The following is a 20,746-nucleotide window of genomic DNA, read 5'->3' on the forward strand; positions in this document are numbered from 1 at the left end:
AAATTACATTTGCTTATGGTTCATTGGCATTTAAATATTCTCTGCCATTAAATTCTCTCATGGGTCCGTTTGCATTTATATTTCCTACAGTTTCACTTTACCATAGTTATATTTGCTTCAGTTTTCACTTTTTGTCTGCTGAAGCATGACAGTTTTGAGTATATTTGTGTTTTTGGCTGTTTGTATCTAATGAACTTTGTATTTGAACAATTTCTATGATAGTAGATTTTCACTTTTATCACATACTCTGCTATTACATTCTATTAAGAGATAGGACTGTGCAACAGTGCAAGTATATGTGTTGAATGCTTGGTGATCAAGTCAAAAAATGATAGGTATGAACAAAAATATCTATAGAGAGTTAATTATGTTTGTTTTGCTTGATGGCTTGATAATGGGGTGTTTTGTAACAGACGTTAAGCCTGCATCTGCGGATTCTCCTTTAGAGGTAGTTTGATTTCGAGAGCTCTATTTTTACTTCATTCTTGATAATTATCATTACTCATTCTGAGTTGGATTCCTTATTAGTGTATAGCCTTTAGATTTTATGTTTATGGATGCATATAACATCAACTTTGATGCAATCAGAAGCCGATGATGGGTATAGGTGGAGTGTGGACTGTATGATGATGATGATGATGATGATGATGGTACGTGCTGGTCTATTAAACTCTTCCCTTCTCCTTTTTGGTATTTCTGTTCAATTTATATCTCTACACTCACTCACAGATAAAACAATGTTGTGCTACTTTTTCTCTTAATAGCCTTCAACTAAGAACTCTTACACTTTCAGTAGGTTCGTTACTATATATAAATTTCTTTGGCATTCCCATGTAGACCAAGACAAGGTAGAAGCTTCTAAGTTATTTTTGCAAAGGTTAATGTGTCAATGTTTATAGTGACAGTGATAATGTTTATAGAATGCGAAAGTTAGTTGGTTTGAATTTAATGTGATTATATCCAACGCAGGGTTTGATGTCATCTTCAGAATCTAGTGAAGATGGAGGAAATGAAGTGTTCTGATTACCAGTTTTCCAGTACATTAACTATATGTAATTTAATTTTGTAAATTTATGTATTTGAACATTGGTGAAGATATATAAAATTGATGTTAAAAAGTAATTTGATGGAACTTTTCCTTTGTATCACTTTCTTCCCTAAAATAAAAATTTTAAAAAATTCTAGCATGCAAATTTTGTATGCTAGATTTTTTTTTAAAATTAATAATTCACATTTTGCGACGGCAATTTGCCGTCGCAAATATCAATGGCGACGCCACCAACGACATCGGCAAAATTGCCGTCGCTTAGCCGTCGCCATTGGTCTTTTGCGACGGCCAATTGGCTTTCCGCGACGGCGTTGCGCCGTGGCAATTTTAATTCTTTTTTGTAGTGTTGTAATCCTCTTCAATTGAATTCGACCTTTGTCCAAAGCCTTTACTACTTGTGATTTAGGTTCACAAAACTATTAGGTGAATCGTTTACCTAAATCTAGCACCACTTACATGCAAATCCTATAAGTGTCGACCCAAATAAGATAAACATATAAAAGTTTTCTATCAAGCAAATTCAATCGAACAAACTCACATAAGCAACTTAGAATCACAATTATGGAATTCAAAAACTTTATTTAAACATAGAAATTGGGCTTAAACTTTGCCCTAAACGTTATTGTTAACTAGAAACAAGTTCATACGAAATCAAACAAGGAAATCAAAAGATTACAAGGAAAAAGAATGAATTATACCGTGAGGGGAGATGGAGATGGAGAGCTTGAACGTTGGATCTTGAATCTTGGAAGCAAGCCTTCAAGGTGGACGATGGAGGTAGATCTTCACGGCTCCTTCTTCTTCTTCCTCTCCTTGCTTGAAAACGCAGAACTTTAAACTAGAGAGTGGAGAGAGAGGGAGAGCTTATGACGTTATGGAGGATTTTCTGAATGAGAATGTATGTGAAGTTGTGTAGCATAGGGGGACGGCCAAGCTTCATGATCCTTCTTTTAATTTCCCAAGGAATTAATCTGATAATGCCACACAGCTTTGACCAATCACGTAGCGCCACGTCAGCTCTGTTGTGTCATCCAACCAATTAAAAAGCTCCAAAATAAGTCCCTAATATATTGTTGCCGAATTTCCAATGATTTAATCTAATTTTATTCATAATTTTCGACCAAATATCTAGGCATGAACCTAGACAATGTATCTGAACGCATTTTGGACCTTTTCTCCCTTAAATCTCTCCATGGCTTTATCCTTAATGTCCTCCCCTTGATTTTCTGTTGATTTTCACATTAATACTGCAGATTTTAATTCCTTAATTTCGGCCAACATATGTTGAGGGAATTGAGGAACGAATCTAGACTTGTTTTGAGCCTTATCTTGTTGCACACACTTCACTCTTCCTTGAAATTCTCCCTTGATATTCTCCATCGTAATCTTTTTTATCATCCTTTGATTTTCACGTTGTCTTTGTGATCTTCTCTTGATAATTCACGGCAATTAAGGATTTATTCTCCGAAAATCCCTCTTTGACGTCCACAAAACCCTAAATCCAATGGGCTTACTCCATTTGCCGAAAATCCAAATTAATCCATAGGATTCTTGGGCCTCCATGTGTCATCTTCAAGACATAAGGTCTCCTAGTGCCTCCAGGAATCTTCTCCCAACACCCTCTAGCTTTTCTTTCTCTTTTTGAGCTCATTTCAGTTTGTTTGCTCCATAGGACCTGAAAATAGAAACTATTACTAAAAATAAAAACTTCCTAAAATAGTAACTTTCCTAAACAAGAAGGATTCATTTAAGGAAATAACTAAGTAAATATGAGGAAATAACAATTAAAATGTCGCATTAAAATGCTCATATCAATCATCCATATGACGAGTCATTAGGATAATGACTTTTGCCTTATTTGCCTCTAAGGCTGCTCTATTTGCTTCCAAAGCTTGAGCTTGCTCAACAGTTAGCACATCCTGGCTAGGCTCGAGAATCGTATCCAGGATTCCATCGGCCTTAAGATGCTGGCGGACATCACGAACCCACCTGTGATATCCAGAGCCAGTTGTTCCCAATGGAGCAAAGTCCAATTTGTTCAGGTTACTCATCCTTAAAAAGGGTTAGTTTCGGAGCGGGAAAAAGCTACCACGAAAACATAAAATTTCTGAGCGTAATCGCTTCCAAGAAATTAGGAATTTCTGAGCGTAATCGCTTCCAAGAAATTCAATTCCAAGAGGAATTGGATTAGATCGAAACAATGATGTGAGTGGTCGATCATAAATTCTCTACATCTCAACAGGCTCCAAGCTTGGAGTGAGCACGAACCCCCACAACTCGGCATAATTAGGTGTCCCCTATGATGAAGAAAGGGGCGTAGAAGAACGGAGTTTGCAAATCCCCGAGACAAAGAAGAGAAAAGAAATAAAAACTTCAAAAACGGGAACTTTTAGTAAAAAAATACCTCGAAATAGGGAGCAGGAAAATTTGGCAGGAAAAGTCGCCGGCGGTGACGTGGCACCGGATTGCTGACGTAGCTGCTGATGATGCTGCTGACGAAGCTGCTGACGTGGCTTGCGTCAGTGGGCTGCGGCTTGGGCTGCCTCCTCCTCCTTTTTTTTTTCTTCTTCTTCTTCTCTTTTATGTCGGTTTTCTGCAAGAAATTTTGGTTGCCAGTTCATTAACTTCTAGACCGGTTTTTGTGCTGTTTCTTCTTGTTCCTGAATTTTCAGATCGAGGGGCTTTTGCTGGCAAAATTTGGTGGAAATTAGAGGTCCGGAAGATGGTGAACCGGTGAAATATTTGCTGCGAGTTGTATGGAGCTTCCGGTGGCCGGTTCGGTAGGTTTCCGGCTGGTTCTAGTGGTTCTGCCGTCGGTTCTGGGTTCTTGGGGTCGGGGGCTTCAAGTTGTGTGGCGGAGGCAGAAAAGGGTTCAAGGTTTTGTATTTGGATTTAAGGTTTTAGCTTCTTGAATCAGGGTTTGGCTATTTGTTTCAGGGTTAGGGCTTCGTGCTGATAACGTATTTAAGGAAAACTGAAATTAAGAGAGAATTGAGTCGTACTTTTATGGTGCGTTTGGATGAGAACATTATAAAATTCGTAGGAATTTATAAATGATGGAATCTTTAACTCCATCAATCTAAAATTCCATTAATTGCAATTTCTATTGTTTGGTTGCATCTATTTAGGATTTGAAATGTGAAATAAATTAAGAAAGTTTAAAACAAATACAAAGATAAAATAGAAAAAAGTCTTGTTTTGGAAATAAAATTGAATACTGCAAAGGAATTCGTAAATGACACCTATTTTGGTGGAAATTGAAGTGAGGAATTTAAATAACGAATTCCTTCGTTTTTTTTTTCACAGAGAAATTTAAAATTTCCAATCTGATAATGCCAAACGAGGGAATTGGCTTTTAGGAATTATGAAATCCTCACTTTCAATTAAATTCCATCATTTTTTCCCTCATCCAAACACACTCTTATTGATAATAGGGGCCTCTTTATATAGAGAATTACAAGACATAGAATCAGAGTTATACAAGGAAAGATAATCGTACAATTAATCGGATATCTATGAATATCTCCGAGAATATCTCTAATTCAAAACCCTATTACAACTAGGTCAAGTAACTTAGAGTTTGGGCCAGACACATATTCTGGATTTACTTGAACAATAATCACATTGATACAATTCAAATTATGTAGATTAGTGCTAGCCTAGCTCCTCGAGAGAGCGACTCAGTCTCCACAATGTTCCTGTTCGGTGGCGGGTGGCTGATGGTAGCGCCGACATAGCTGCGTTGCCGTTGTGTTAGCTACTGGACGGGCAATTTCATTTACCCTGGCTTCTGGGATTGATGGTTTGGCGGCAATTGCTGGGTCTCTCTTGTTCTGGTTCGAAGCTTCTCAGCGCCAAGGTTTTGCTTGACATCGACGCAAGGGCAGTGACGGTTGTGGAGGCCAGATTTGGTGACCGATCCAATTATGGTCCAAGTAGCGGCAGCAGCAGGGCGGTATCGAGGAAGTTGTCTTCAAACTTCGAGCGCGTTGGTTTTTCCCAACTCCGGTTGGATTTGGCCTTTTACATTGGGTTGCAGAGATGTCTTCGTTGCAATGGAGTCGTGACGGCGTGGTCGCAGTCTGTGTGGCATAACGGTGGCGACGGATAGCAGGTGGAGGCGGTGGTGGGGAGCGCGCTTGTGCTGGGAGGTGGTGAATTGGGATCGAGTTTGGGCCCATCCTTTTAGCTCTGGGCTATCTTCCCTTTGGTCCTTGTAGGCTGTTAATTAGATTTTCTTTTTTGTTTATTTCTCTATTTTGTTTAGGGAACCCTATGTTAGTAGTTTGTCTATTTTTAATAATTCTCTAGTGTTTAGAGAGCTATGCACTTTTATGTGCTTTTAGCGAATCTATCTTCTGGATTAGTATCGAAAGAAGAGTCCAACTTTTCGATGTATTTGATGTCTAATGAGTGAACCTAGTTCTACGTACTACTGTGGGCACTAACACATTTTTTTATCTGTCTGTAGGTGGCAACAGAAGGATATGTAATAATCATTCTGATTTGAGATGAATGATATTGCGTCCCTTTATGGGTTTGATTAGCGCGCACATGAGTGAATTGACATTGTTCTCTAACTTCCAAAGACAGTAACAGCACTTTGTCGGGTGATTTATTCAGTAATAATGTTGAAGGCAACCTCCATTAGATATAGTTAAGAGAAAAGACGACTTAAACTAGTATGCTTTATTTTCTGTTGCAGCGGGGAACAAAAGCTGTGGCTACCAATAATTCAAACCAATCCACCACACTAAAGTTCAAGAAAGTGTGCAACTATGCAACCCTTTTTTGAAACATAATTTGTGCTTCTACTGTGCAACCTTGTTGAACTCTCATTGGAAACCATATTCCATGGCTTTTATTTTACAATAATTACTGAATAGTTACGAATAATTTGTAGCAAGGTTTTGAAGAAGCCCCAAAGCTCTAATGGCTTTGACATCATGACCATGTGATCTGATCCTCTCATTTCCACCACACGATTTGGGCGATTTCTCTCAATCACCCACAGTTGAAAATCTTTCCTTCCGACCAAATCTTCATCTGAGATTATGAAAACCCGATTGACCGACCCGTATTTCTCCTTGGACAGCTTTAGTTCCTTAGACATGTCTTCTTCACTAAACAAACGTAGTGGTCTCATTAACATAGTGGCCAGTTCTATATCCTGCAACAAATTACGAGCTCTTGTTAATTACATGAACGGTCGGATTTCATAGGTTCAAGATGATTACATGGTTTTATTTCACTTACCTCTTTACGGCTAAGTTGGTAGACCTTAGTTGCCAAATACACGGGGCCGAAGATGAAAGTTGTTGGAGGGTTGTTTGGCCCTTGGTCATATGTAAATCGGCTGTCCAATTGAGAATCTTGTCGCCGAAATGACTGTAGTTTCATTCAAAATTGAATAAAATATAAGAATCAATTAGGAAAAAGAATTATAAAAAAGGACTGAGAGTAAATTTGTTCAATAGATAACATGACGATACAGTTTTTATTCTTATTCTTATTGTTAATTAATTTTATTGTCTTAACATATTTAGAGACTCTAAAATTATTGATTTTGAATACGTTTGAAAAATTGAACATCTCTTCATGTGAACATGAGTTTATTAGAGTCCGACACAATGTCACACCCGTAAAAAAAAAAAAAAAAAATCCATAAAGAATTTTTGAATTGGCTAGAGTAATATTGCAAGAAAGTACCTCTTGTTGAAGAGTGGAAATGTTGAGGTTCGGACCAGGCATCAAAGCAGCAACAAAAACAGCTACAGAAATCTTACTCGGAAACCTCTCCATGGCTTGAGAAATGGCCAACCCGCCAAGGCTATGACCAACAAGGATGACCCTTTCATGTTGTGGAAGAGCTTCCATGAAATCCCTCAAGGGCTTGAAGTAGTTGGAAATTGAGTGCAGATCATTAGCTTGCTGTGGGTCAACACCAGAAGCAGCTAGGTCTAGAGCAGTGACATTGTGACCAGATGACCTAATTAGGGTTACGATCTTGTACCAGGACCAAGCTCCATGGCATGACCCATGAACTAGCACAAAGTGCTTCTTATCGGACTATGATGATGCTAAGGTCTTGTTTGCCAAACAGAGAAGAGCGATCAGAAATGAAATGGTTGCTGTGATCAAGTGCTGCTTTCTTTGATCCATTTTGTGGCATCAAATTGATTGGGAAGCATGTCAGGGGTTCATCAATTTATAGTCGATAATTCAAGCAAGGAAATTGAAGGTTAGGTTTAGAGTAGAAGTATATATTATTCAATTGTGATGAAAATTCATCAATTTCCCGGTAATAAACTTTGCTATTCAAACGTTCTTTCCCTCTCATTGAATTTTGACTATTGCATTTTAAAATTGTTATCTTCAATTGCTTTGACGACCACGATAGTAGGATGATTTTTTTTTTTTTAATGTACATTCCAATAAGAATTCAACCTAAGAGCAAGTTCACCCGTAGTCAAGAAATGTCAAGGTCGAAAAGTCAAGAATTCGACCAGTCAAGTTACTGTTCATTGCCACTGGACATGAGTTTCCACCCGTTTTTTCTTGCCCGGTCAATACTGTTCATTTTCCACTGTTCATGTAATTTCACTGTTCATTTTTACTGGTCACCCGTCGTTTTTACTGTTCATTTTTAGTGGTTATTAATTGTTTGCCGTTGGATCTTCTTCTTAATTGAAACGGATGGCTGGGATTTCATGACCGTTAGGTCCCTTTTTCAAAATGAGCCAATGGCTCTGTTGCACGTGGAAGTTGTGCGGCCCATGCACAGCCGCTACACGACAAGCGACTGGCCTCACTCCACCTTCCTTTGCGGCGCCACGCGTCAGCCTTGTGTGAGCCAATTTCTGCCTTCAGCGCGTCATGCTTCATGGGAAAGGTGATGACGTCAGCCACGTTATGCCTTGGGCCGAGCTGGCAGCCCCTCACCCCCAGTCAAGAATTTAGTCATTTGGTTGCCTTTTTTTTTTGCCTCAGTCAAGAAAAGCCAACAATTGGCTGGGCAAAGCAAGACCGGTGGAAGCAAAAAATTCAATTACCCGGTCAACACATCAGCAAATCCCTGCTGGTGCCCAGTCAAAGAGCAACCGCTGCACTTGCTCTAAAAACTGTATATTTTTGACTTCTTGAATTGCTTCATTCTTCAACGAAAATCTCTGTTTTTGTGTTTCTAGAAAAGAGAAAGTTTGGTTACTTAAAGAGAAAATGCTACCAACAACATACTCGAGACCACTCTTAGGTTCATTTTCAAGCTATATGTCACACCCCGAATTCTGAATTTAAGTAATTCATATTCGAAGCATGAACCTCAAATACCCTGTTTATAATCTCAGAATTTTTTTCTCAAAATCAACTGCACATTACACCTCTCAATAATTATATAAACCAAATCCTCAAGCTACTTATTACAGTACACTCTCACCAAAACAAATTATAAAGCTCAAGAGAGCACAATTCTCCTCACAAAACAAATGCTATAAATCTAATACTAATACTCTAAACCGCACGATCACTGCCCTGATTCTCCTGACCTGTAGGATTACCCGCTACACATTTTGAATAGTGTACCGGGAGTTGCAACAACACAAAACCCGGTAAGCTTTTGACAGCCCGTATGAGTAAACACGAAAGAACTGTTGATTTATTCAATTATATTTACTATAACTCAAGTAAACAATCAACACACTCACAAGGTAACTCCAAAAATCACAGAAACATATAAGTATATTCTCGATGCTTTCTTTTAAAACTCCACATTTGACTGATCACAACCAACAAATATTGCAACATTAATATGTGAAATAACATTAAAGCAAAGCATGCTTGATTCTCTTTTCACTAACACCTTCACATATTAGCAATATATCACAGATACATATTTGATCAAAATAATATAAGTACACTTTTCATTTTAGTGAATTTTCGGATTAACTGGTAACAAATCACAAATCCACGTACTAGGGTATGTCTACTATACCCAAAATACGGGTAAGCCGCAGCATACTAAGGCTACTTCCAAAGTATGTATACCCAAGGTCGGCTACTTCCTTCCTATGAGTATAATAGTGCACTATCTACAGGGACTAGGGCCCAGGCTTAACGTCTCATAACACCAAAACACATTTACCAGTAATTCATTTAAGCACGGGGTTGTAGGAATCACCCGGCTTCACAACTGTACTTCTCAGACATAATCAAATTCACAAAATACAATCTTTATCATTTATAGATCGTATATATGTATATGTACACCCACATCAAGAGACATATTATTTCAAGATAAATCTTTATTTCTTAAAATAATTTCCACATAATCACATTTGGGCATATAAAATAGCTTTCACACCACATGATCAACATTTCATTATTCAACAATTAAAATGCGAGATTAATAGCTTGAATAATATCCAATTCATTCTCAATCATTTCATCACGCCAATCACACGTCAACCAATATATATATTCCACGTAAATATATATATATATATATACGTAATCATCTGCTCAGGGATGACCACTAATACCAACTATAGTTCAAGCATAAAAACCGTGAAATTCATTTGTATAATAAAATCATTTTACTTACCTATGGACCGTAGTTGATCAAGTCCATATAATTTAAAACAAATATTTATTCCACAAATATTTTCACACAATTGCGACAAAAATAAAGTAATTAAATTTATTCGGTTCGTAATATGAACCACGTGAGGTTTACTCACCTCTAATCCAGCTGCGTCTTCTAAAAAGCCAAATATATCAATCCAAATCGTCCACCAAATCAATCCATCGATCACCTGGAGCTAAGTCTGGTTCGGCCTAGATCGTCCTAGATCAAGCTTGGAAGTCGGATTAATCATGGGGATGATCAGGGGGAGGAGGAGATCACGAAAATGGGAAGGATCGGCCGAGGGGACGCCGGAAAATGGGTTTTCCGGTCGGGTCACCGATCGGAGGCTAGGTGGCTTCGATCCGGGGATAGGGACAGCGGTGGGGCAAGGCGACACCGGAGGGAGGCTGTGCGTGCGACGGCGAGCTCGGGGAAGGCCGGGTCGTGGCCGGAGGACGCCGGAGGACGAAGATGGGTCCGGGTCGGGTCAGTCGGGTCGGCTGCGTAGGGAGGAGAGAGAACGGAGAGTTTGGGGGACCAAATTGCAATTTTGAGAAAATTTCGTCCTTCCGAAAAATTCAGGTTTTCCACCTATTTATAGAAAAATCCCAATTTTAAAATATTCGTAACTTATTCATACGAACTCCGAATATTGCGTTCCACATGTCCACGAACTCGTATCGACGCGCTCTACAACTTTCATGAAGGAAGTTTTCCCAAATTCCATACGTATAAAAAGTCACTTTTTGAGATCCCCTAAATAACGTTCGATTTCGAAAATAAAATCGTTCGAACTACTTCCACAACTTCTCCAAGCTTCGTACTCGCTCCTAATACCGCGAAATCAATTCTAAAAATCCATGGAATTTAATTTGGATTTTTCGGGGTATTACACTATATACCCTCTTCACCCATTGTATATAGTAAAGCCACGCAGAGTGCTTGCCGAAAATAGAACGTACGTTATTTCATGAACGAGAAAGTTTGATACTCAGGTTCTTTAGGAATGAGAATAAGTTCTTTTATACTTAAAAAAATCCGTAAGCAGTGGCAGACCTAAATTTTATTTGTATGGGGGCGTAACAAAAAATAGATAAAAGATTTTTAAACAATAAACTTAAAGATAATTCGCTGTTTAGCACAACTTGTAAACATCCAATATTGTTGTATGGTCTAACTCGATTGGGTGGCTCAAATTTGTTGTAAGGCCCAAGTCAAGTCTACAGCCCAAGTCATGGGACCTTAGGGTGTCCAAAACATTTTGGGTGTCCCAAACAGATTGGGTGTCTAAATTGTGGATTTGGGCCCAAGTCTAGACCAAACAAATGGGCTTCGGCTTACTAGGGTTTCGGTTATGGGATCCAGGTGGAGGTTATGGGGTCATACAGCTTTTTAGCCTTCCATTTAAGTCTTTTATGTACTGTGCCTATCTACCATGCAATTGTTTCAGTCATAGTAAGATAGGCCTGCTTAGAATAAGTGAGCAGGGAATGTTAAATGAGTGGACCTATTTTTATGTACCACCGTGGTACCACCACAACTTTTTATCTGTCTATACTGATGGTAGCGGAAGGGTATGTAATGGTCATTCTGGCTTGAGGCTAGGGGCTAGGACTTGTTCATTTAGTTTGGATAACGTTCCAGAATGTTTTTTCTAGTTGTATTACGATTTGATTGTAATCAACCCTGTTGAGTTATTCCAGAAAGTTATTTATTTGATTCAATGAGTTATTCCAGAAAGTTATTTATTTGATTCAAAAAAAAAAAAAAAAATATCGTAACAATTCGAATAAGTACTTGGCCAAAAAAAACAAAAAATACAACATTAAAATCTTAACAAAAAGAAACAATTGGAGCCCGGTTTAATCACAACGGTCATATTGGTCATATATTATTATTTTTTAGTTACTATAAGGTTATATGCCTTTACGTCTCTATCTCTCATTAAATGTTTATGTTTCTTTTTTATTTAATTGCACCTTGTCCCATAAAAAACCTGTTAGGTTGCTGCACGTTTAATGATGTGTTTTAAAATGTTACTCGCAAGCGCACGAATCAATTGTAGCAAAGAATTGCAAGAGCGAGGTCGAACCCACAGGGACTGTGAAATAGGAAAAACTAATCAAACCGAAATTAACTTAATGCTAACCTAGTTAAATAAAAGTTGGATATGATGTAGTTGAACTAAAATAAAGTAAATAGATAAAAATTACCTTGATGATGAAGTAACTAAGGTATCGGATTCCGCCACATTACTAAATAAATCTCGAAGTATTATCTATCAATTCCCAAACTATGAGTAGCAATCTAGAAATCAATCTACTGCTTGCTCAAGATTTAACAATAACGCATACATGAAAATGATCTAAAGTAGACTCTTCTTCGCTTCTTGATTATGAACACCAAAGCATCACATGTACACAAACTTATTGAAACTACAAAAGATCAAAGTTTGTTCTAAGCATCAAATGTGAAACAAGCTCATTTGAATAACAAGAGATCAAAGGAGTTCATGTCAAATATTTTACTAAGCCAAGCATGGATTAATAAAAGTGACTTCCAAACTACCAAAAATGCATGACATTAAAGGTGAAAGGAACAAATATTTTATTAATGCATTTTGAAGCAAGAGTCGTAGGCATGAAAAACATAATTATGGGAATAGAGATAGATAATTAAACGAAACTTATTTCATAATGTGGTTTAAGGTTAAGGAAATTAGCAATGCATAATACAAATTGAAAACATGCTTAAAACAATACAATTCATCAAACAAAGAGTAACTATTGAAAGGGAAGAGCAAGGATCAAGGGTGTGTCTCCAATTCTCTTCTCTCTACCTCTCCTCCCTTTCTTCCTTCAAGAAAGCTCTATTTATAGGGCAACCTTGGTCTTCATTCCAACTTAATTTCCATGTGAATTGCCTTATAAAAATTATCATGCTTGATACCAAACTTCTCCACTCATAAATGCTTTCACACATAGCATTATCCTGCTTTTTTTTTCATTGGTCATTCTTCATGTATTTTTCCATTTGCTTCAATTGCATGCTTGACTATGAGTAAAAAAAAAAACATAATTTGACTTCAACAATTGATGGCCAATATAACATACTTAATGTAATGATAAAGCATTCCATCAATTTAAAATGTGCATGTATATTACACATGGTGCTACACCTAATGCAAACTATATGACTCAAACTAATAAAAATAAGTTACTAACAAATATAAATTAGAGATATTAATATGATATAAAATGTGCTCATCATTTGACACCAATTTCATCTATATGAATTATCAATTATATATGGGTCCGGATTAAGGGACACATTATTTGACACAATTTTTTACACTTACTTTTATCCCTTAAATCTTAGTTGATCAAATGGTCGTTATTAAATGTGAGTATGATTTGGCAAGTGACATGGCAATAATATTATTTTTCAATCAAAAAGATAATAAATTTAGTTAAACAAAATTCTTTTTATAAAGAAAATCAAAGAAAAAGTTTTACTTGATTGAAGTCAAACTGCAGAAGAAGAATAACAGAGGATAGCAAGAATCCCGGGATTCATTTCGAAGCAAATTCAAAGCAGAAATAGTACGAATCTTAAATCAAAATTGCATAGTAAAAAGAAAAAAAAAAAAAAAGTAAATTCCCGAACACTATACTGTCAACACTCTATTAATTCCATATATGAACACCGCCAACCAGCACAAATGCATGCAGTAGAAATAAAAATTCAAAAAATCCCAGTGGCGGACCTACTTCAAGGCCCGATCGGGTCCGGACCCCCTCAACGTTTGCTATACAATTAACTGAGTTTATCAATATGGCTTCCAAGTTCCAATACAATGGCTTAATTGGACCCTTTCCATTCTTCCAAACTGAAATAAATATTTTTAAGAAACCAAAATAATTTCCTTTGTTGAATTTGATCTTGCAATGAAGTTTGATTGTTATTAAACCAAACTTCATTACTCAGTTCTTTATAGAATCATTATCAAACATTAAATTTGTCATAAACTGTTCTTTACTATTATTGATATTGAGTTCATTTATAAAAAAATTTAAAATCGTTGAGTTAAAAATTAGATCACTATAAATAAAAAAATATTAATTTCACCTATAAAACTTTGTATACATAAATTTTATTTCTCGACCCCCCCCCTCCAAGCTTCAAATCCTAGTTCCGCCCCTTAAAAACCTTCATTCTCAAAACACCCAAGCTGGGTTCATGTCAAAGACGTGTGTTCCCTTTCAAATAAAAACACCACCTCTTCAACAAAAAGGAACACCAAATCTGAGGTCATATCAAATTAAAAATCCACAACTCTTTACCAAAAAAAAAAAAAAAAACCCAAGATCATTTTCTTCTTGCAGAAAGGGAAAAGAAGAGTTTAGACATGGATGTATTTCATTATGAATCATAGTATTTGATTCATTCCTAGATATTCTAAAAGCAAAGAATTAGGATTTGCTAATAAGGTCCCTAATCTCACTGCAAAGATATATATTAACTTGATCGATTGGTTTGCCCATTGGTTAAGGCGTTCAATTAAGAAGATTAATTTGGTTGTTTAAAAAGAAAGATTAGATGTGGATTTTGAATTTGATATGACCCCAGATTGGTGTTTTTATTTGAAAAGGAGCACACCTCTTTGCTATGAACCTGGGTTTTTCTTTTTCTCATTGAACACCCATGTTCTTCTGGAGTTGGATCACGTAAAACATTTTTCTTTGATTTTCTTTATAAAAAAAATTGTTTAACTAAATTTATTTATCTTTTTGGTTGGAGAATAATTTTATTGCCATGTCACTTGTCAAATCATACTCACAATTAATAACAACCATTTGATCAATTTTGATCTAAAGGATAAAATTAAGTGTAAAAAATTGTGTCAAATAATGTGTCCCTTGATCCGGACCATATATATATAGGACTAAATTCAGTTTGCCCCCTCAAACTTTGGGGCAAACATCAGTTTGGTCCCTGACCTTTTTTTTTAATCATGATGGTCCTCTCACTTCTATTTTTCATTACAAGCCTCCAAAATTCAAAAATGGCTCGAAATGTGACGTCTTTGGCTGAGCTGGACCAGACAGCAGGGCCCACGTTTCTGCTTTGTCCCCTTAATTTGGCCGAAATGTCCTAAAAACCCCTTGTGATCGTTTTGACTCAATTACAGATCCATTACACGAGTCAAGACCCGTAAAGGAACACTAAACTTAATCTCTCTCTCTCTCTCTCTTTCTCTCTCCCTCTCTCTTACAGAACTCGAAACCCAGATAAAGAGATTACTGGATTATAGACACGACGTGTTTGGGACATGGCCGCAGCCCCGATAGATGAATGGATACCTCGAATCGAAGCTGGAGGCGATGAAATCCCCAATTACGGTGAGTTAGGGTTTTCAATTTTAATGAATTTATCTGTGGCTTTTACAAGTATTATGGATTTAGGGTTTAGAAGCTTCCAATTTAGGGTTATAGTTGTGGGTTATCAGAGATAGGCTTTAGATTGGGGGTTTCGAGATTTAGGGTTATGTTTTTAATTTTTAAATTCAAAGGGTTTTTCTGTTTCTGGTTGATATTGAATAATGAATGGTGCATGTGCTTGTTGTTGGGTAGCTCAAATAGGAGATTTAATAAAATGCCAGTGATTACAAGTGGTACTGAGGCAGTGTACTTTGTGGTCCTACTGGAGAATTCAATTTTGTTTAGGGTCTTACTGTTATAGCGGTTGGAACCGTTGTGAAATGGGTTGGTGGATAAGGGTTAACCATTTTGTTTAAGCTGCCTTTTTCAGCTACCCTATTTATTGTTTAGGCCTTATTGCTGTATTATGTTGGAACCCTGCTGTCAGCAGCCTTACATTTGTTGTCATGTGTTGATTTGTTTGGCTAGGATATTGAGCTCACTGATTTTGTATTCATGTGTTGCAGTACACCCTGATTATTTTACAATCAAGGTATACCATGGTGGGTACATAGAGCATGAGGATAGCAAGTACATTGGTGGAACTGTCAGCTACTATGATAATGTGGACAAGGATAAAATGTCATTGACTGAGGTGGATGGCATAGTGAGAGGGATCAAGTCTGAGTATGTGAGAACAAGGATTGATTACTGGTACTCTATTGGCAGTGAGTAAGATGCCATGTCTAAGCTGAACAATGACTCGGATGTCATCAGAATGTGTTGCATGGTGCCAGAAATCAGACTGGTTATTCAGTACCTAGACCACTTAGAGCTTGTCCCGGATTATGAAGATTTGGAGGATTTGTTCATGTATGAGGATCAGATACCTAATTGGGGATGCAGTCAAGCTGGATCATCTGGGGTTATAATAGAGGAGCTCCCTGACTCACCAAGGAAGCCAAAATCGGGGGTGAAGATTGAGGAGATTCCTGATTCACCTAAAAGGCATGCTGAGAAAGTAAAACCAGTGACAACACCATCAAGGAGGTATAAACTGTGTGCAAACAGAAAGAAGGCTGTACCTGCTCTACCTGGTGTGAAGATCAATGAGGCTCAAGATGAAGTTCCAACTCAAGCTAGTAGGGCTCCAACTGTTGACCCTAGTGATAAGGGAAAAAAGAAAATGCAGATGGAGGAACTAGTTGAAGAAGATGACAGTGAAGATGACAGGTGGTTTCAAGAAGAAGCTGAAAATGAAGTTGCAGATGATGGATGGTTTCAAGAAGACCTTGAAGATGAGGTAGCTAGTAGGGGTGAAGAAAATTATGTTGAAGCTTCTGATGATGATGATTCAAATGATGATGATTACAACCCTGCAAAAGATGATGATGAGTATGCAGGGTATGGAGTGGATGATGATTTTCTCTTTGACTGGTTAACAAAATCTGAGGTTGTGTCTAATCCAGGGGAGGGCCCTTATGTAGCAGGTAGAGGTCAACAGACTAATGAGGAAAGTTTTGATGATGTAGAAGATAATGAGCAGATGTTTGGGGTAGAGGATTCAGATGAGGAAAGGCTAGGGCCAGAGTATAACTCTGATGATGATGGAGGTGAAGACAGATTCCCTGAGTTTAATCCTAAGGTTGATATGAGGGATCCACACTTCTGCAAAGGGATGAAGTTTGCCACAGCAAAGGTACTCAGAGCTGCCATAAGAGAGAGGGCCATTCAAAATGGTTGGGCAGCTGTTTTTCTGCAGAATGATAGGCTGAGGATTAGAGCCATTTGCAAGGCACCAAACTGTCCCTTTGAGCTGTTTGCATCAAAGATGCAGCATGAGGACACCCTGATGATAAAGACTTACAATGGAGAACACAATTGTCCAAGGATTCTTGATAATAGCATGGTAAAAACACCATACCTTACACAGAAGTTTGCTGAGCAAATCAAGCTGAATCTTGGTATTTCAACACGTATAATCTCTGCAACGCTTTCTTTCCTTTGAATTGTCCTTTGTTTAATATAGTTTGCAATGTGTTTATTTTTGTACTTGTTTGTTGCCACAGAGTCTCTTGCACAGACAATGGCAGCTGGTGTGATGGATTCTTTTTTCAACAAGCTTATAGAACCAAGAAGGCTGCATTGAGTCTGCTTGAGAAGAGCATGAAGGAGCAATATGCTCGAGTACAGGATTATGCACAGGAGCTGAAAAGGGTGGATTCAAACACCACTGTTGATATCAAATATGATTTCAACAACCCTGGTAAGCTCCCTGTTTTTAAGAGAATGTACGTTTGTTTAGGAGCTTTAAAGATGGGGTTCAGAGCTGGATGTAGGCCCATTTTGGGGCTAGATGGTTGCCACTTAAAGAGTGCTTATGGTGGGCAGCTATTATCAGCAGTGGGATTGGATCCAAACAACACAACCTGGGTGGTAGCTTATGATATGGTTGAGATGGAGAGTAAGGATTCATGGGATTGGTTTTTGAGGTTGTTGGTGAAAGATTTGGAGATTACAAGAGATGGCAATGGTTGGACTTTCATATCAGACAAACAGAAGGGACTGCTACCTGCATGTGAAGCTGTGGTGCCTCTTGCAGATCATAGTGTGTTAGACACTTGTGGACCAATTTCAATAAGCTGTTTCCTCGGAAAGTTTTTAAGGACAAGGTCTGGGCAATTACCAAAGCAACAACCATGGCCTACTACACCAAAGAGCTGGTTTTGAGGAAGCAAATGGACCCCAAAGCATATGACTGGTTAACAAGTATTTCAATACTATAACCCTACTGTATTAGTACTTGTGTTATGAAGATGGCAACCTAAGGTTAATTTGGGTTGAATTTCATTTTGTAGATCCTTTGAGGCCCCCAAAGCATTGGTCTAGAGCTCACTTTGGCACCATCCTGAAATGTGATGTTCTTCTTAATAATTTGTGTGAAAGTTTCAATGCTTTTATTTTACCTGCTAGAAGCAAGCCTGTGATTTCATGCTTTGAAGATATTAGGGTCAAGATGATGAAGAGGATTGCAATGAGAAGAGACAAGATGAGCAAAGTTGAAGACCATTTCTGTCCCAAGCCTAGAGAACTCCTAGAGAAGAACAAGATTAAATCTGCAACAGATTGCATACCATATGGCTCTGGCATGTAGAAAGCTTTGGAGGATCTAAGCATGTGGTTGACCTGACTAGGAGGACATGTGCATGTAGGAGATGGGACCTCACAGGCATAACATGCAAGCATGCCATAGCTGCTATCAACTTCATGAGACAAACACCAGAAGACTATGTGGATTCTTGCTACCTCACCAAGACCTACATGGCTGTTTACTCTAACACAGTAAAGCTAGTGAATGGAATGGACTTATGGATCCCTAGTGGTGAACCCCAAATCCTCCCACCTCAGTACAATAGGCATCCTGGTAGGCCAAGAACCAAAAATGATTAAAGATGCATCTGAAAAGGAGTCTGAGGGTCCAAAGCTTGGCAGGGTTCAAAAGAGTTTGAGGTGTAGCAACTGTGGCATACTAGGTCACAATGTGAAGACCTGTCATAGGCATCTTCCCCCCAAGGAAAAAGCAGCTAAGAAGAGGAAACTGAACACTTGAGAAGTTTCATCAACTCAAACTCAAACTCAGGTATTTTCACACTTCGGTTATTAGTTGAACTTGCAAATCATATAGCTGTGGCCACTGACCACATTACTTGCTGCAGGCCAAGGGTAGCAAAAAGCAGCCGAAGACCAAAAATGAGCTTAGAGAATCGGCAAAGAGAAGAGCTGAACAACAGAAGGTAAACTGATGCAACTAGTCATTTGGTTATTGATTGGTTTTCTAAGTTATTTTTCTTCTCATTATTGTAGAAAAAGAGGGATGAAAAGAAGGCAGCAGCAAGGGCATCAAAAGCATCAACAACTACAGCTGCTTCAAGCAAGGGCAGACCTCCAAAAGCTCCTTCAAGCAAGGGAAGACCAGCTGCTTCTTCACAGGCTTCATCAGGGTCATCTGCAAGGATCCGGGCAAATGCAAACAATGGTGGAAAATAGAGCAGGAGCTGTATGGGTTAGCAACCAAGGTTAAGTTATGATTTAGAGATGCATGTAGCAACTTTTTGTGCCAGAAGGTTGCTAGGTCTAATATTTTGTTTAGATTATTAGACCACTACAAAAAAGAATTCCAATGGCTTCACCAATTTGCGTCGGTCTTCAATAGCCATCGCCAAAACCTCCTCTTTCGCGACGGCAAAACCTGAGGGGTCGCGATTGTGCAAAATATTTGCGACGGTAACAACTGCCGTCGCCACTGGGCGTCGCAAACCCAACGACAAAAGGGGCTTTTGCCACGGCATGGCGCCGTGGCTAATGCAATTTTTTTTTTTGTAGTGGACCTATGATTTTGTGCAACAGAGGTTCCAAGCTTTATTTTTTGTTGGTTTGGATGTAAAACACTTTGATGCATCTATTTGGTTGCTACAACAATTTCTGGTAATTTATGCACTCCATTTTATGCTCAGTTTCAGGTTTTGGTACTTTTATAGCCATTTTCTGGTCTTCTTCATGTGTTGGTAGTTTTATAGTCATTTTCTGATCTTGTTCATGTTTTGGTAATTTTCTGGTCTTGTTCATGTGTTGGTTCAGGTTTTGGTACATTTCTGGTCATGTTCATTATTTATTGTTAAGCAGGTTTATTTGGAGGTTTGGACCTCATTTTGGAACCCTTTTTGTGGTTAAAAAGGGTTAGATTATGTAAATTAAATTTTGGAGGGAAAATATTGTGAAATGTCTGTTATGCCCTTTTAGGGGTGATTAAATCTGACAAATGGGGCCCTGCTGTCTGGTCCAGCTCAGCCAATGACGTCACATTTCGAGCCATTTTTAAATTTTGGAGGCTTGTGATGAAAAATAGAAGTGAGAGGACCATCATGATTAAAAAAAAAGGTCAGGGACCAAACTAATGTTTGCCTCAAAGTTTGAGGGGGCAAACTGAATTTAGTATATATATATATATATACACACAGATCCTATCCAGAGCAGAGCTCCGCTTTGAAATTAACGTGTGAAGTTCGAGTTTTGGGTCACGTTTCGGTCGCATATCCACATCTCGACCATTCAGTTTTTGGGTACTAGTGTATAGATCGTCTCTGCAAATTTTTAGCCAAAATGATGATCGTTAAGGTATCTAACTCGCTTAAACCAATAGACGGACTGAATCTGTCAACCTGAACCGTACTAGCTTTAAGGCAATTATCAATGCCTTAACGACCATCATTTTGGCTGAAAATTTGCAGAGACGATCTATACACTAGTACCTAAAAACTGAACGATCGAGATGTGGATATGCGACCGAAAAGTGACCCAAAACTCGAACTTCACACGTAAATTTTCAAAGCGGAGCTCCGCTCTGGATAGGATCTGTATATACACGGAGCCGTTCCAAAGAGGACGTCTTCGCTAAAGTGCGGAAGTCCACTTCAGATCCTTCCTGTATATATATATACAGCAAGGTTCCAAAGAGGACGTCCTTGCTATAGTTAAGTTGCGGATGGGTCAAGCACAGCTGTCCATTGCTTTAAATGAAAAGCAACGGCTCAGATCGATCTCTTCCACAATTGAAACCATCGCGGGTCGAAGTACAAAGACAAAAATGAATTGTAG

At 38.2% G+C, this 20,746-nt stretch overlaps 2 protein-coding genes across 2 annotated transcripts; one reads left to right on the top strand and one right to left on the bottom strand.

Annotated features, from left to right (window-relative positions):
• Positions 1-5,724: 5,724 nt before the first annotated feature.
• LOC133740829 (methyl jasmonate esterase 1-like) lies at positions 5,725-7,518 on the bottom strand. Its single transcript, XM_062168768.1, has 3 exons — positions 6,758-7,518; positions 6,305-6,436; positions 5,725-6,218 (listed from the first exon to the last, which is right to left on the bottom strand). The coding sequence occupies exons 1-3, from the start codon at positions 6,923-6,925 to the stop codon at positions 5,910-5,912; spliced, it is 609 nt and encodes a 202-aa protein (XP_062024752.1). The 5' UTR covers positions 6,926-7,518; the 3' UTR covers positions 5,725-5,909.
• A 7,428-nt stretch (positions 7,519-14,946) lies between these two features.
• LOC133741015 (uncharacterized) lies at positions 14,947-19,461 on the top strand. Its single transcript, XM_062168946.1, has 5 exons — positions 14,947-15,073; positions 15,619-17,067; positions 17,161-18,731; positions 18,808-18,885; positions 18,956-19,461. The coding sequence occupies exons 2-3, from the start codon at positions 15,834-15,836 to the stop codon at positions 17,238-17,240; spliced, it is 1,314 nt and encodes a 437-aa protein (XP_062024930.1). The 5' UTR covers positions 14,947-15,073; positions 15,619-15,833; the 3' UTR covers positions 17,241-18,731; positions 18,808-18,885; positions 18,956-19,461.
• The last annotated feature ends 1,285 nt before the right edge of the window (positions 19,462-20,746 follow it).

This window comes from Rosa rugosa, chromosome 3 (assembly GCF_958449725.1).
Source record: "Rosa rugosa chromosome 3, drRosRugo1.1, whole genome shotgun sequence".
Classification (NCBI taxonomy): Eukaryota; Viridiplantae; Streptophyta; class Magnoliopsida; order Rosales; family Rosaceae; genus Rosa; species Rosa rugosa.